Source organism: Hyla sarda, chromosome 7, assembly GCF_029499605.1.
Source record: "Hyla sarda isolate aHylSar1 chromosome 7, aHylSar1.hap1, whole genome shotgun sequence".
In the NCBI taxonomy this organism is placed as follows: domain Eukaryota; kingdom Metazoa; phylum Chordata; class Amphibia; order Anura; family Hylidae; genus Hyla; species Hyla sarda.
Window position 1 is genome coordinate 77,344,795 of NC_079195.1, and position 14,611 is coordinate 77,359,405.

General features: G+C 40.1%; 1 protein-coding gene across 2 annotated transcripts in view; it reads left to right on the plus strand.

The window, feature by feature from the left end:
- FGFR2 (fibroblast growth factor receptor 2) overlaps positions 1-11,745 on the plus strand; it is a 102,490-nt gene extending 90,745 nt beyond the window's left edge. For both annotated transcript variants that reach the window (XM_056529743.1, XM_056529744.1), the window contains exons 12-18: positions 2,013-2,123; positions 2,536-2,726; positions 4,448-4,570; positions 5,753-5,823; positions 8,147-8,284; positions 9,966-10,071; positions 10,195-11,745. In XM_056529743.1, coding sequence (XP_056385718.1) covers positions 2,013-2,123; positions 2,536-2,726; positions 4,448-4,570; positions 5,753-5,823; positions 8,147-8,284; positions 9,966-10,071; positions 10,195-10,362 — 908 coding nt within the window. In that variant the 3' untranslated portion in view covers positions 10,363-11,745. The remainder of the gene's footprint in view (positions 1-2,012; positions 2,124-2,535; positions 2,727-4,447; positions 4,571-5,752; positions 5,824-8,146; positions 8,285-9,965; positions 10,072-10,194) is intronic.
- Positions 11,746-14,611: the final 2,866 nt, after the last annotated feature.

Genomic DNA, 14,611 nt, shown 5'->3' on the forward strand with positions numbered 1-14,611 from the left:
TGTGACCAAAAAACATCTGGCTGACCACTGCTGAAAGTGTATGGCTACCTTTAGACTGTTCCCATTACCATTATGGCCCCCGTTCACACTAGAGTCATGAATGGGAAGCTGCGTCTAATTTCAAATGAATCCCACTAAAATCTTATAGACTATATTGGGACATATAATGGGTTCCAGCAGGCTTCTGTTGCAGTTCCCGAAGTCTGATGGTGAAAATAGTCTGAGCTATTTCCATCAGAAAGACCAGAGCCAACAGAATAGGAAAAAGCCTTAGGTGAAAGGAGCTCGGATTTGCATTTGGGATATTAAATGTTAGTTATAGCTTTAAAGCCTAGACTAAATAGAGGGTACTAAAATAAATAAACATAAAAGATAAAACCAAATTTTAACTAAAAATAAAGTTTAAGGGTGGAGTCACACAGGCCATATTTTGCTGCCGCAAATGTTCCCATTGAAGTCAATGGAAAATCAAAATGAGCTCCATATGATACACAGCAAAATACAGCACTTGTGACTCTGCCCTAAAACATATATATATTTGTGTGTAGTAAAATGAATTGTAAGAGAGAAAATATATAATTTTTGTTGCTACATAGTTCTACATACAGACCGATCTTGACAATGCCACTTCCTACGACTACTGTCAGTAATTTCCAACCAGAGTGCCTCCAGCTGTTGCACCAGTGTGCCTCCAGCTTTTGCAAAACTACAACTCCCAGCATGCCCAGACAGCCAACAGCTATCTGGGCATGCTGAGTGTTGTAGTTTTGCAACAGTTGGAGGCACCCTGGTTGGGAAACGCTGATTTAAGGGCTAACCTTAAAGAGGCACTTTCATTGTTAAAAACGTATAACTTCTAATATGACATTTCACAATATACACCTGTTAAAAAAAATTAACATTTTCACCTGAAATTCAAGCTCAAAATAGCCACCACTAGGGGTCGCCTGTCTTTTAGCCAGACAGACTAGTCTAGATTTTACAGCATACTGGATACCGGCCGTAAAGCATAACGGTATCCAGTATAGGAGATTTCTATTGAGTGTATGCAAAACTACAGATAAAGGATGTGGGGACATGCTGGGAGCTGTAGTTTTAAAACAGCTGGAGGCAACGCTGCTCTAACACAGTTATTTACGAACACTGCCGCTTCAGTTGTTACTAAACTACAACTCCCAGCATGCTGAAATAGTCAAAGTTTTCTCGGACTCCTGAATGACATAGAAGTTGATCAGACATTCAGGAGTCTGTGAAAGATGAATGACACACATAGTGACAGCTATGCTGATTAGCATCCAGCTTTACTAGGAGAAGATAAAACAGATAGAACATGTATTCATAAAAATACTGTACTTTTATCTAAAAAATCCTTGCACTAATTTTATAAAGATCTATTCTTATATTTATACATTTTATCCTGTTATGAATTCACCATAATGTCTTCTGATTACTGCAGGCAAGCTCCAAGTATCTTCCTCTGACACATGACACAGCATAAAACCAGAGAGGAAAGGGTTACAGAGTAGAGAGTACTGATTGGCTGACTGCACAGACTTGCTCCTGTGAGGGAGACAGACTGACACGCCCCCTCCAGCCTGCACAATGAAAAAGTAACTCACCAGCAGATAAATGCTTATATCTCTGGATATATAGGTCCGAGACACAAAAAAATTATATGCACATGATTGGGTCCTGAGTAACATATCACTTTTTTTTCTTTTTTTTGCACTATAACAGGTACGCTTTAACACTACCATCATACTAGACATGACTAGTAGAACACGTTCTTTTCAATTATAATAGGGTCCTTATTTTTTTGGTGTCATTCTGGCAATTATGACAGCAAGAATGATATCAACAGTGCCTTTTAACCACAGAAACAGTGATCGATGAAATATAATTTTTTATATATTTTTTTTCTATGTAGAACTGTGATCTGCATAGTTGCATTGAAATGTAGGTATTGGTTATGTATTGCAATAATAGCTACATTTCTATCCTAACCCATACAGATGACGCTACTGAGAAAGACCTGGCAGACCTGGTCTCTGAGATGGAGATGATGAAAATGATTGGGAAGCATAAGAACATCATAAACTTGCTGGGTGCATGCACCCAAGGAGGTAAGTAGCTTTAAACAACTGAAGGTCTATAATTTTGTCACTAGTCATGAAAGGACCTGCTGCAGGTCACTACTTAGGCCAGGTCACTAGTAGGTGAAGGAGAAAGAACGCCCAGCAGCACATAACAGAAGGAGTCCACCCTTTAATGACCACCTGCTGTAAAGCCTAAGTACATGCAGCCTTCTGAATGGAATGGTAACTCCTGTAGCCTTTCAGTTTTTCCTTCGTCCTGTTATTAGCATACAATGTAATGAGTGAGTTTAGCGCCGTCTGCCTTTTTCAAGTACCTAGTAGGTGGTTGTTAGTGAGCTCCTCGGTTATTAGACACCTTGCACTCAGCGTCAATGGCATGTCAAAATCTTGTATGTGTACTTATGTAACATCTTTAATCGGCCATGCTATGTCTCTGCAGGTACTCTATATGTAATTGTAGAATACGCTGCTAAAGGGAATCTGCGAGAGTACCTCAGGGCCCGTCGACCGGTTGAGATGGAATACTCCTATGACATTAACAGGGTACCTGGAGAGCAGATGACTTTTAAAGACTTGGTATCATGCACTTATCAGCTGTCCAGGGGCATGGAATACTTGGCATCGCAAAAGGTATAATAAAGGCAGATAACTGCACTGGGCGGGCTGTCTTTTCATGGCTCCTCGGTTTTGTAATAGAAGACTGCTGGCCGAGTAGGGTTATTCCTTTAATAATGTATCATTGGGATCCATTCTGCTAAGCAAATCAGTCATAAAGAAGCAGTAACTAGTGAAATGAGAGTAAAAAGAGGACCACAAGGGTGTCTAGTGCATTAAAGGGGTTATCCAGGAAAAAACTTTTTTTTAAATATCAACTGGCTCCAGAAAGTTAAACAGATTTGTATATTACTTCTATTAAAAAATCTTAATCCTTTCAGTACTTATAAGCTGATGAAGTTGAGTTGTTCTTTTCTGTCTAAGTGCTCTCTGATGACAGCACTTAGAAGCAAATCCCCATAACAAACCTCTTCTACTCTGTGCAGTTCCCAAGACAAGCAGAGATGTCATCAGAGAGCACTGTTGCCAGACAGAAAACAAGAACTCAACTTCAGCAGCTGATAATTATTGAAAGGATTAAGATTTTTTTCTCATCAAAGTAATTTACAAATCTGTTTAACTTTCTGGAGCCAGATGATTTCCTGGAATACCCCTTTAAACAACTGAAAAGAAAAAAGATGAACTAGGATAAAAATGGCCAGTCATCTGAAGCATGTATAATATGTGCTTAAGGGGTACATTTTAAATCAACTGATGCCAGAAAGTTAAACAGATTTGTAAATTACTTTTATTTAAAAATCTTAATCAATACAGCACTTATCAGCTGCTGTATACTACAGAGGAAGTTCTTTTCTTTTTGCATTTCCTTTCTGTCTGACCCCAGTGCTCTCTGCTGACACCTCTGAGAACTGTGGTCAGAAAGAAAGGAAAAAAAAAAATAATAATAATTCTTGTGGAGCATACAGCAGCTGATAAGTACTGGAAGGATTAAGATTTGAAATAGAAGTAATTTACAAATATGTTTAACTTTCTGGCATCAGTTGATTTAAAAAAAAAAAATGTTTTCCAGTTAAGTTACCCCTTTAACAGGGTAGCTGAAGAGAAGGTCCCGGTTTGCCACTTTGCTGTAGGGTGGTGTATGTGTGCCGTACACTATCCACATACAATCAGGAGTAAAATGGGAAGAAACCCTCTTATGTGCTGCAAGTCCAGGCACACTCAAATCAATGGCAGAGTTCCGTTTTATTTCAAAACTATTTATTATGCAGGCAACTGATTAACAAGTTTCCGGCTTGTACTTCTTCATCAGATCAATAATCTGATGAGAGGGTTAAACCCAGAAACCCGTATTTATGATGCAATCAAATGATTATGCGTTTTGGGGTTTCATCCCCTCATCAGATCACTGATCTGATGATGGGGTTAAACCCCAAAATGCGTTATCAGTTGCATTGCATAACAAATTGCTTTAAAGTCTAACAAAACACTGCCATTGATTCGAGTATGTCTGGATCTGAAGCGCCTGATAAAGGGGTTTTACTCCTCCATAAAGGAGCAGTATCTCCCAACTAACTACAAACAATATTGTAGATTAAAGAGTTGGTTCTAGCCTATATACATTTCCGGATAGTTTGTTTTATTTTTTATTATCCAATAATTTTATTATCATTCTAATTTAATATAATTTAATATTATATTATAATTTCCAGGTTAGTTTAGGCGGTACCATTGTAGAATAAGGGTATGGACATCCATGTGGTAATTCTTACATATATTTTTTTATATATTTTTTTAAGTGTATACATCGGGACCTTGCTGCTAGGAACGTGCTGGTTACTGAGAGCAACGTTATGAAGATTGCTGACTTTGGTCTGGCAAGAGATGTCAACAATATAGATTATTATAAGAAAACAACAAATGTAAGTTGAGCAGAAGGGTATGAACGTTTCTTCAATGTTTCCCAACTAGGGTGACTCCAGCTGTTGCAAAACTACAACACCCAGCATGCCTGGACAGCCAACGGCTGTCCGGGCATGCTGGGTGTTGTAGTTTTGCAACAGCTGGAGGCCCTCTGTTGGGAAACACTGATTTAAGGGCTAATCTAAGGCTCTGTTCACACTACAATCATGCTAGCTAGGTATGACCCATTCTATTGACTTATAATAGGGTTCTAATTTTTTTGGTGTTATTCTATCAATTAATGATATTAACAGAACCTTTTAACCACAGACACCAATAATTATGTTTTCCAACATCAGAGATGGTATATGTTATTTTTTTTTTATCTTAATAGACAATGGGGACTTTAGCAAGATTTCCCTCCAACCTCATAGATCACCTATCCACTGGATGGGTGACAAATCTTTGATCACTGGGACCCCCACAGTTAAAGGGGTGCTCCGGTGGAAAACCTTTTTTTTAATGAACTGGTGCCAGAAAATTAAACAGATTTGTAAATTACTTCTATTTAAAAATCTCAATCCTTTCAGTACTTATTAGCAGCTGTATGCTACAGAGGAAATTATTTTCTTTTTGAATTTCTTTTTTGTCATGTCCACAGTATTCTCTGCTGACACCTCTGTCCGTGTCAGGAACTGTCCAGAGCAGATTTGCTATGGGGATTTTCTCCTGCTCTGGACAGTTCCTGATATGGGCATCAGGTGTCGGCAGAGAGTACTGTGGACAAGACAAAAAAGAAATTAAAAAAGAAAAGAATTTCCTCTGTACCATACAGCTGCTAAGAAGTACTGGAAGGTTAAAGATTTTTTTAATAGAAGTAATTTACAAATCTGTTTAACTTTCTGGCACCAGTTGATTTAAAAAAATATATAAAAAATTTCCACCGGAGTACCTCTTTAATACAATAGGGGTCTCAAGTCATCTTTTACCTGCAAGACTGTGGCGAGGAGGTGTTTTGAGGAGCTGTGGTCAAATACACGGAAGTTACTGAAGCAGTCAAGCTCCTTGGAATGTAGCATTCCTAGTGGGTCAGATCATCAAATAAAAAAAATAGCTTTGATACATATCCCCGGATGACCTTTCTCTATTTGTAAATAGGGTTGTGCAGTGTTTTAAAAATATAATTTTGTTTCTCTACCCAGGGCCGGCTTCCTGTAAAATGGATGGCACCTGAAGCACTTTTTGATCGGGTTTATACTCATCAGAGCGATGTGTAAGTTGGGACTTCATTTGTTGTCTATTTGGTTGATATAGACTCATGGGTGCTGAGGTCTACTACTCTCTTAGGCTATGCTCACACGACAATATCCGCTCAGAAATTTTTCGTGTAGACATTGCCCCTGACAGCAGAGTTCCCGCATAACATTTCGGCGCTAGGCCTGCTCGGGAATGTGCCGTCATATAGATGGCAATGAAATAGATGTCTATGCTTTCTGCGGATACCGGAATTTGAATGTCTGTGCCAGATGTTTCCGGTGCAGAAATTCTGCTATGTGAACAGTGCAGCAGAATCCCCTTGAAATCAATGGAACTGTGCTGCTGCAGAATCTCCATGCGGAATTCCACATGGAAATTTTGCCGTGTGAACATAGCCTTAGATGTCATGGTACACTTATACTAAATGACAATCTGAGGCTGGGGAAGTAGCCAAATGAATGTTCAAAAAATTTTCATTTGTAATAAGCTATTTTGGAAGAACAGAGCAATGTGGTATTTACCTGCCTTAAAAATGAAACATAATGGGCACTCACCTACCTGATGCCCCACCCCTGCGGTTCCAATGATGTCTGGGTCCCCACTGCTCATCGCTTCCAGATGACTTCTTCAGGAAACACTTGCTCAACCAATCGCTGCCGGCAGCGGTGACATGCCACAACTTGTGATTGGCTGAGAGGGCATTTCCTGTGTGTTGGAGATGTTACCTGTACGAGCAACAGGGACCTGGACACCATTGGTGCAGCAGAGGATTGGGTAGGGGAGTATCTATTATTTTCTTATTTTGAAGGCACCCTGACATTCAAACAGAGCCAATTCCTTAAAAAAAAAAAAAAAAAACAGCACAACTCCTGGCCTCAGGTTCTGTGTGGTATTGCAGCTCAATATTCCATTGAAATGCTTGGTGCCAAACTTTTATACCACACACAACCTGTGGTCATGTGTGGCGCTGTTTTTGGAAGAAATTTGCTCTGTTGTACTCTTACTGGATAACCGCATGAAACATTTTTTCCCAACCGGAAAACTTTCCATATAAGAGAACATATCATATTGTTTATGCTCTCCTTTCTGTGGACTGTCTAAAACATTGATATACATTCTGATTTGACTAGTGTGTCATGTACATGTGAATGCAATTTAGTTTTATAGAACCTAGGGACCTAATGTACAAAGCGATTGTGCCAATAGCACCCTGTGTAATAGGGTCACCGACTAACAAACAGACATGTATTCATCACCTGAACAGTTAGTTTTGGGCTGCTTAAAATGTATTGCTTGTCTGCTGCTGCTGAGATGTGCTGGTGATGAAGGAATGAAGCAAAGGGCCACATGAACCATCTACGAGACTGACTCTCATTTACACAGTGCATCAACCTGTTTAAAAGGGGGCTTTGGGATTATTTTTTGCAGCACAATGTGAACAAGGAGTCCAGCCCATTTGTGAGCTGTGGGCTACCCCCACCCCGGTTGACATAAAATAAATTGTCAATCAGCAATGGAGGGCGGGAGCTCGTAAATGGGCAACACAACTCTTGTATTGCGCTGCAAGGGATAAACTGTAAGGGCTGCAAAACAATTTAACACCTAAATGACACACCTCTGATATCATCGTGTCTGTCACTACTGTGTGCTGTCTTCAGAGAGGGCAGTGTAAATGAGCTGACATATTCCCATTAATGTTCATGACTCATCTGGCAATGTTTACTGTAATGAACATTATCTATCTTACATTATCAGGGAGCAGAAAAGCTTAATACAATAGTTAACATTGTAAAGTCTTAAGATCATAGTTTGCACATTATATACATACAACTTGTATGCTCCTGGTCCATCCAACACTTCTATAATATGGACCTTAGTATGAAATATTTCACTTAAAGGGGTACTCCGACCCTAGACATCTTATCCCCTATCCAAAGGATAGGGGATAAAATGTTTGATTGCGGTTGTCCCGCCCTGTTTCTTGTCCGGAAGCGCTGGAGGGTCCCATAGACTTGCATTGAGGGGACGGGGCATGACGTCACACGGGGGCGGAGTCCTGATGTCACGGACTTCCGTTCCCGTGGTCGCGACCCAGACCCTCCAGCGCTTCCGGACAAGAAACAGGTGGGTGCCGCATGCAATATTGTGGGGGTCCCCAGTGGCGGGACCCCCACGATCAGACATCTTATCCCTTATCCTTTGGATAAGGGATAAGATTTCTAGGGTGAGAGTACCCCTTTAAATTTTGTTTTACCAAGGGTAATGATTATACTATGTTTGTTATATTGTATAAGATGTATATATTGAAAATATATAGTATTTTCTTCTTTTGTCTATAGCTGGTCATTTGGTGTGTTAATGTGGGAGATTTTTACCTTGGGAGGTTCTCCGTATCCTGGGATTCCTGTTGAAGAACTCTTCAAGCTACTGAAAGAGGGTCATCGCATGGACAAGCCCGCCAACTGCACCAATGAACTGTAAGTGGTGCTGTGATAAGACCGTACTAGGGGTTTTCATTTAGCGAGCTATCATTATGTTCCTGTTTCATGTATCATATACTGACATAGATTGCAGTAAAGTATATCTTATTATCACTTGGGGCTTTATCCATTATTGTTCGTGTTTATGGCACAGTCACTGCTTCTTGCATAAATCAACTTCCCTTTAGTAGGCATACAGTGATCTAGGTCTGGTTTACATGTTTGGGGGTTATATGGACCATTTAGCTTCTGTATACACTAAGCAATGTTTAAAGCAGATATTTCATTTCAGAAGATTTTTATAAAACCAAAGATTTTGTTAGATTAACCCCTTTAAAATAGTGACAAAGTTATTTTAGGGCCCTCATTGCTTATAAAGCCTCTGAGAGCCCCTATAGTGCACAGTTATTTCTCATTCTCTTCATTTCAGGGGGTGGAATCACAGCAGTGCTTACACAGGCACTTCCTTTCCCTTAAGGCCCTTTCACACAAACCAATTATCGGCTAAATAAACATTCAGTGTAAAAGGGCCAGTGATCAGCCAATGAGCAAAAAACATTTGTTTGTTAGCAGAATTAATCAATTGAGCGGACATTTATATCATTACTCTGTGTAAATTAGGGATGTGTGGCCGACAGGGATTAAGTTAAAATGCTGCACGAACAACCCAATGATTGTAGGTGCAGCCTTCTGATTGCCGCTCGTTACTGTGTGGCTGTTTGTCAATGTAAAATGGTCTTAAAGGGGTACTCTGCCCGTAGACATCTTATCCCCTATCCAAAGGAAAGGGGATAAGATGTCTGATCGTGGGGTTCCCGCTGCTGGGGACCCCGGCATCTCCGCTGCGGCACCCCAGACATCCAATTTCGCTCCGTACGGGATGACTGCCGATGTGGGGCGGAGGCTCGTGATGTGACGTCATGCCCCGTTCGTGATGTCATGGCCATGCCCCCTCAATTTTAGTCTATTTGAACGCCAGGTGCAGCACGGAGATCGCGGAGGTCCCCAGCAGTGGATAGGGGCTAAGATGTCTAGGGGCGGAGTACCCTTTTAACTCCCTTATCTCAAGGAAGGAAACGTCATACAATAGTTTCTCCTGCCTAAGAAATATCCCCTGAAGGAACATCATAGATCATGTGAAATTCAACTGAATGTACATAGTCATTTACATACAAGCCTGTGAATTCATTTGAGGGGAGATGCAGATTCAAAGAGAGTGTGAACAAAGACTGCGATAATTTGACCATATTATTAGAAGTTACAGTTTAAGGTTAAAAGGGGTCATTAGAGAGTGAGACATAAGGTAGGTGAATAGGCAAAAGAATAAAGAAATCACTGATAACACCGGAGAGAATCACTTGTTTTCCCTATAATTTAGTGCAGCCAGATAACCCCTTTAAACTTTTCCCCATGTGGTTAGTTTCTTTTTATCTTTTCTGCTGTCTGTCTACTAGTAAATGATCCTGATTGATGATGATTGGTAAGCCCTAACCCACAGTTACATCTGTTGTATCGGTCTCCCTTGTATATCATTTTACTAAACTTTGTTGGCTCAATGATAAGCGCATCCTAATATATAACCATCCTTGGCACATGCATATAATTTATGGGTCTGAGAATGTACTGTATAATAAATGTGACTTGCGGACCTCACAATGGTGCACCCTTCTTTTTGCAGGTACATGATGATGAGAGACTGCTGGCATGCCATTCCTTCACACCGGCCTACTTTCAAGCAGCTGGTAGAGGATTTGGATCGAATACTCACACTTACCAGCAATGAGGTTAGTCGACTGGTGTTATATTTGTCTCTGTTGATCAGATTCCCTATATCCTTCAATAATCAAATATAAAATTGTATTGCACATTATATGTAAACTAATGTCGTTCTCTGCTCTCCTCTACAGGAGTATCTCGACCTCAGTGTCCCGTTGGAGCAATATTCTCCAAGTTTTCCTGACTCGTCATGTTCTGCTTCCTCATCCGGTGATGATTCTGTGTTTTCCCCAGACCCCATGCCAAATGAACCCTGCCTCCCCAAAATCCAAAATGTAAATGGCAGCGTAAATACATGAGGCACCTTGCGTTCTGCTGTCCAGCTCTAAAGAGCGCTATCAATAGCACTGACTTCTTCTGCAGAACGCCAAAGTATGTGGACCTTTCCGTGAAAGTGGACACATGTTGGGAAGAGAACATAGGGCAGAATCCACTGGTTTTCTCTTGGAATTCGACAAGTATGAGATGGCTGGCAAGCAGCATTAACTCCCAAGTGGATAAAGAATGCAAAAGAGACAGCAGGAAGAATGTGCCTGGTCAGTGACATGAAGCTAGGTCAGGCATGGCAAAGCCAGCTACGCTGTTGCTCCGAGGTGGATTTCTAAGGACTCAAGGCTGATACACTTATTTTCTTGCCTTTCTTGTGAATTTTGTAATATTCTGAGAAAATATATTCCAGCACCCTAGCCCCTTCCATCCTTCACCAGAGCACATATGCAGCATTATCGCTGTTGGATATAAATGTAAATATATTCAAAATATGTATAAATATATAAATATATATTATATTTACAATGAATTATTTTTTGTATTGATTAAAAAAAAAGCTAATAAAAAAAGCAAAGAGGAACCTTCCTCCCCCCTCCTCCTCTGCTGGGCAGGAGTGCCAGTTTTGTGCCATGCTCCCATCCAGCAGACAATGTAGATATTTTGGAGTATGTATTCCTCTCTTAACGTATTGAAATACACAAAACTTGCCTCCTCCCAAAAATAAACACCCGGTAATGGCTGGGCGAATGTTCTAAAGATGTAAAATAAAACCATATCGGGGTCAACTTTTTTAATATTTCCCTGCCGACCCTGAGAATTTCACAGACCCTTCCAGAGATCTAAGGACTTTGTGCCAGTGGTTGATATGGCGTAAAAAAACAACCCAACTATGTTGAATACTATGAGCTCTAAAAATTAAAGGCCTTATTGTAATAAAAGATTTATATGATATTTATGCTATAAATAGAAAGGAATGGATCTTTCTTTAAAGAGAAAAAAGTCTATTTGTTTCTTTTTCAATGCAAATTAAATGTACTATGTGAATAACGGTGGAAAAGACCGAGGCTATGCTGAATTTGTAAATAATCGGACAGGTTTCTACTCTGATTTATTTTTTTCTGTATTTCTACCACTTGTTTGTGAGTAGAGATGTGGGGAAACTAGGCATGTAGACTGTGATAACACATTAATCATATCATCCTAAATCATGAAACAGTCATATTTAATGCACACCTAATCGATGCTGTACAGAGTAATGAAGACCTTTCCACTGGTATGGAAGCACTGAACTTCTAAGTACAACCCTTTGGTGGACCATGGACCACACGTGAGGCTACTGATGTCAGAATTTTTGTAGTGTCAAACTCACTTCTCTAAGAAATGTATGAAATAAAGTTCATATGTAAAAACTTGTTTTGCTTGTGAGAACAAGCTCATGTGATAATTTAGTCGTCATTTCATTGGCCTCAACATTTTTAGAACATCTTCTACTTGAGCTTTCCTAAAGTACTTTTGTTGTGTTCCAAACAGGTAGAGATTTAGCAGTCATTTCAGTCTTTCTACCAAGACAGTCAATGAAAGAATGAATGAGAAGACATAAAACATATACCTAAAATTCAACTAACCACAATAGAAGAGAAGGTTCCAGCACTGTTATTGTCCTTTCCATATAATGTGTGTAAAACAACAGATATGCAAGTTGATAGCCGAACACAGAAAGTCCATGGGTCAATACAGGTGGTGCTACATGCACAGAGCAGGCAAATAGTTACACTTAAAGAAAAAAGAAAAATTGCGGAGCAGCTCACCGGGTCCAAGGTGGATAGTCGGGCTTGTCACATCGCGGTCAGGCGGCAGCAAGACGGGGAGGCTGAGATGGTACAGGGGGAATCAGATGTCAGGCCAGAGCCGTACCGCACCCTTCGGTGCTTCGTCAGGCTGAATGAAGTCACTTGTGAATGAAACATTGCAACCTGGGAAAAATCTGAGACAATAGTCATTCTGTATGCTGTTAAAAATATATATTGGGGTGAAAATCACATGAGAATTGTGAGAAAATCGTCACATACAGGTACAGACACTACATTATGAACTACACTAACTTTACACCCCTGTAGCATAGTCAAATAAAAACAATTTGTGGTACTGTGCAGAGGTTTTCATCTTTAAGTGTCGGTGCTACAAGGCCAAAAAGTGCTAAACCTGCCTCCAAGTTTAGTACTGGGATGTTGGTAATATGAAGTTGTTACACTGTAAAGTGCCATATTGTGAACACCAGAGAGGCAGCGGGAGATCAGGGCGGTAAACAAGTGGCTCCGAAGCTGGTGTAGGAAGAAGGGGTTTGGTTTGGGTTCATGGAGAACTGGGCCGACTTCGCTGTCGCATACCGGCTCTACCGTAGGGACGGGCTGCACCTCAATGGGGAGGGTGCAGCTGTGCTTGGGGAGAAGATGGCTAGAAGGGTGGAGGGGTGTTTAAACTAGGGACTGGGGGGGGGGGAATCTTATAAAGGAAACAGGTTTCTGACTATAGCTAAAGACTATTATCTCTCCCAAATGGTACAGGGCCCAGAGTAATTAATGTACAAGTAGAAGGACACCTAGGAAATAGTGATCATAATAAAATACATTATAACTTGTTCTTCAATAAGGGAATCTCTCGAGGGGCCACAAAAACATTGAACTTTAGGAAAGCAAAGATTGATCAACTCAGAGAGGTCCTTAACAATATAAAATGGGATAATGTAACTGACACTAAATGGGAGACTTTTAAGAATATCTTAAATTCTCACTGTAAGATGTATATACCTTATGGGAACAAAAGTGTCAGAAATAAAAGAAAACCAATATGGATGAATAAGAATGTTAAGGGGCAATAAATGACAAAAATAAAGCATTTAAATTACTAAAACAGGACGGCAGTGAAGAAGCATTAAAAAGCTATAGAAAAAAAATTAAAATATGTAAAATACAGATAAAAGCCACAAAAATAGAGACAGAAAGACTCATTGCCAAAGAGAGTAAAACTAACCCCAAAATATTCTTTAACTATATAAATAGCAAAAAGTTCAAAAATGAAAGTGTAGGCCCTTTAAAAAATAATGAGGAAGAAATAATAGACGGGGATCAGGAAAAAGCAAATATATTAAACAAATTCTTCTCCACTGTATTCACCGAGGAAAATGAAATGCCAGGTGAAATACAGAAAGATAAGATAAACTCTCCAGTACAGGTCACCTGTCTAACCCAGGAAGAAGTACAGTGCGGTCTACAAAAATCTAAATAGACAAATCACCAGGTCCAGATGGCATTCACCACCGTGATTTAAAGAAATTAAGTAATGTAATAGACAGACCTCTATTTTTAATATTCAGGGACTCTATAATAACAGGGACTGTTCCCCAGGACTGGCGCATGGCAAATGTGGGGCCAATATTTAAAAAGGGGACAAAAGGTGACCCCAGGAATTACAGGCCTGTTAGTTTAACTTCCATTGTATGTGAATTGTTTGAGGGTTTTCTAAGAGATGCTATTTTGGGGAATCTTGATAAAAATAAATGTATGACTCCATATCAGCATGGCCTTATGAGGGATCGGTCCTGTCAAACTGACCTGATCAGCTTTTATGAGGAGGTGAGCTCCAGACTGGACCAGGGGCAATCTCTGGATGTCGTATCTCTAGATTTTTCCACAGCATTTGATACGGTGCCACATAAAAGATTGGTGCATAAAATGAGAAGGATCAGGTTGGGGGAGAATGTGTGCAAGTGGGTAAGTAACTGGCTCAGTGATAGGAAACAGAGGGTGGTTATTAATGGTACTTATTCTGATTGGGTGACTGTTACTAGTGGGGTACCACAGGGGCCATTCTTGGGTCCTGTTCTATTTAATATATGTATTAATGACCTTGTAGAGGGGTTGAATAGTAAAGTAGCAATCTTTGCAGATGAAACTAAACTCTGTAAAGCAGTAAACACAATAGAGGACAGTGCACTGTTACAAATGGATCTGGATAGTTTGGAGGTTTGGGCTGAGAAGTGGCAGATGAGGTTTAACACTGATAAATGTAAGGTAATGCAAATGGGGAAGAAAAATCCGGTACAGGGTTATATATTAAATGGGAGAACACTTGGGACGACTGATGTGGAAAAGGACTTAGGAGTCTTAGTTAATAGTAAATTTAGCTGTAGTGACCAGTGTCGGGCAGTTGCTGCCAAGGCAAATAAAAGCATGGGGTGCATCAATAGGGCATAGATGCCCATGACAAAGAAATAATTCT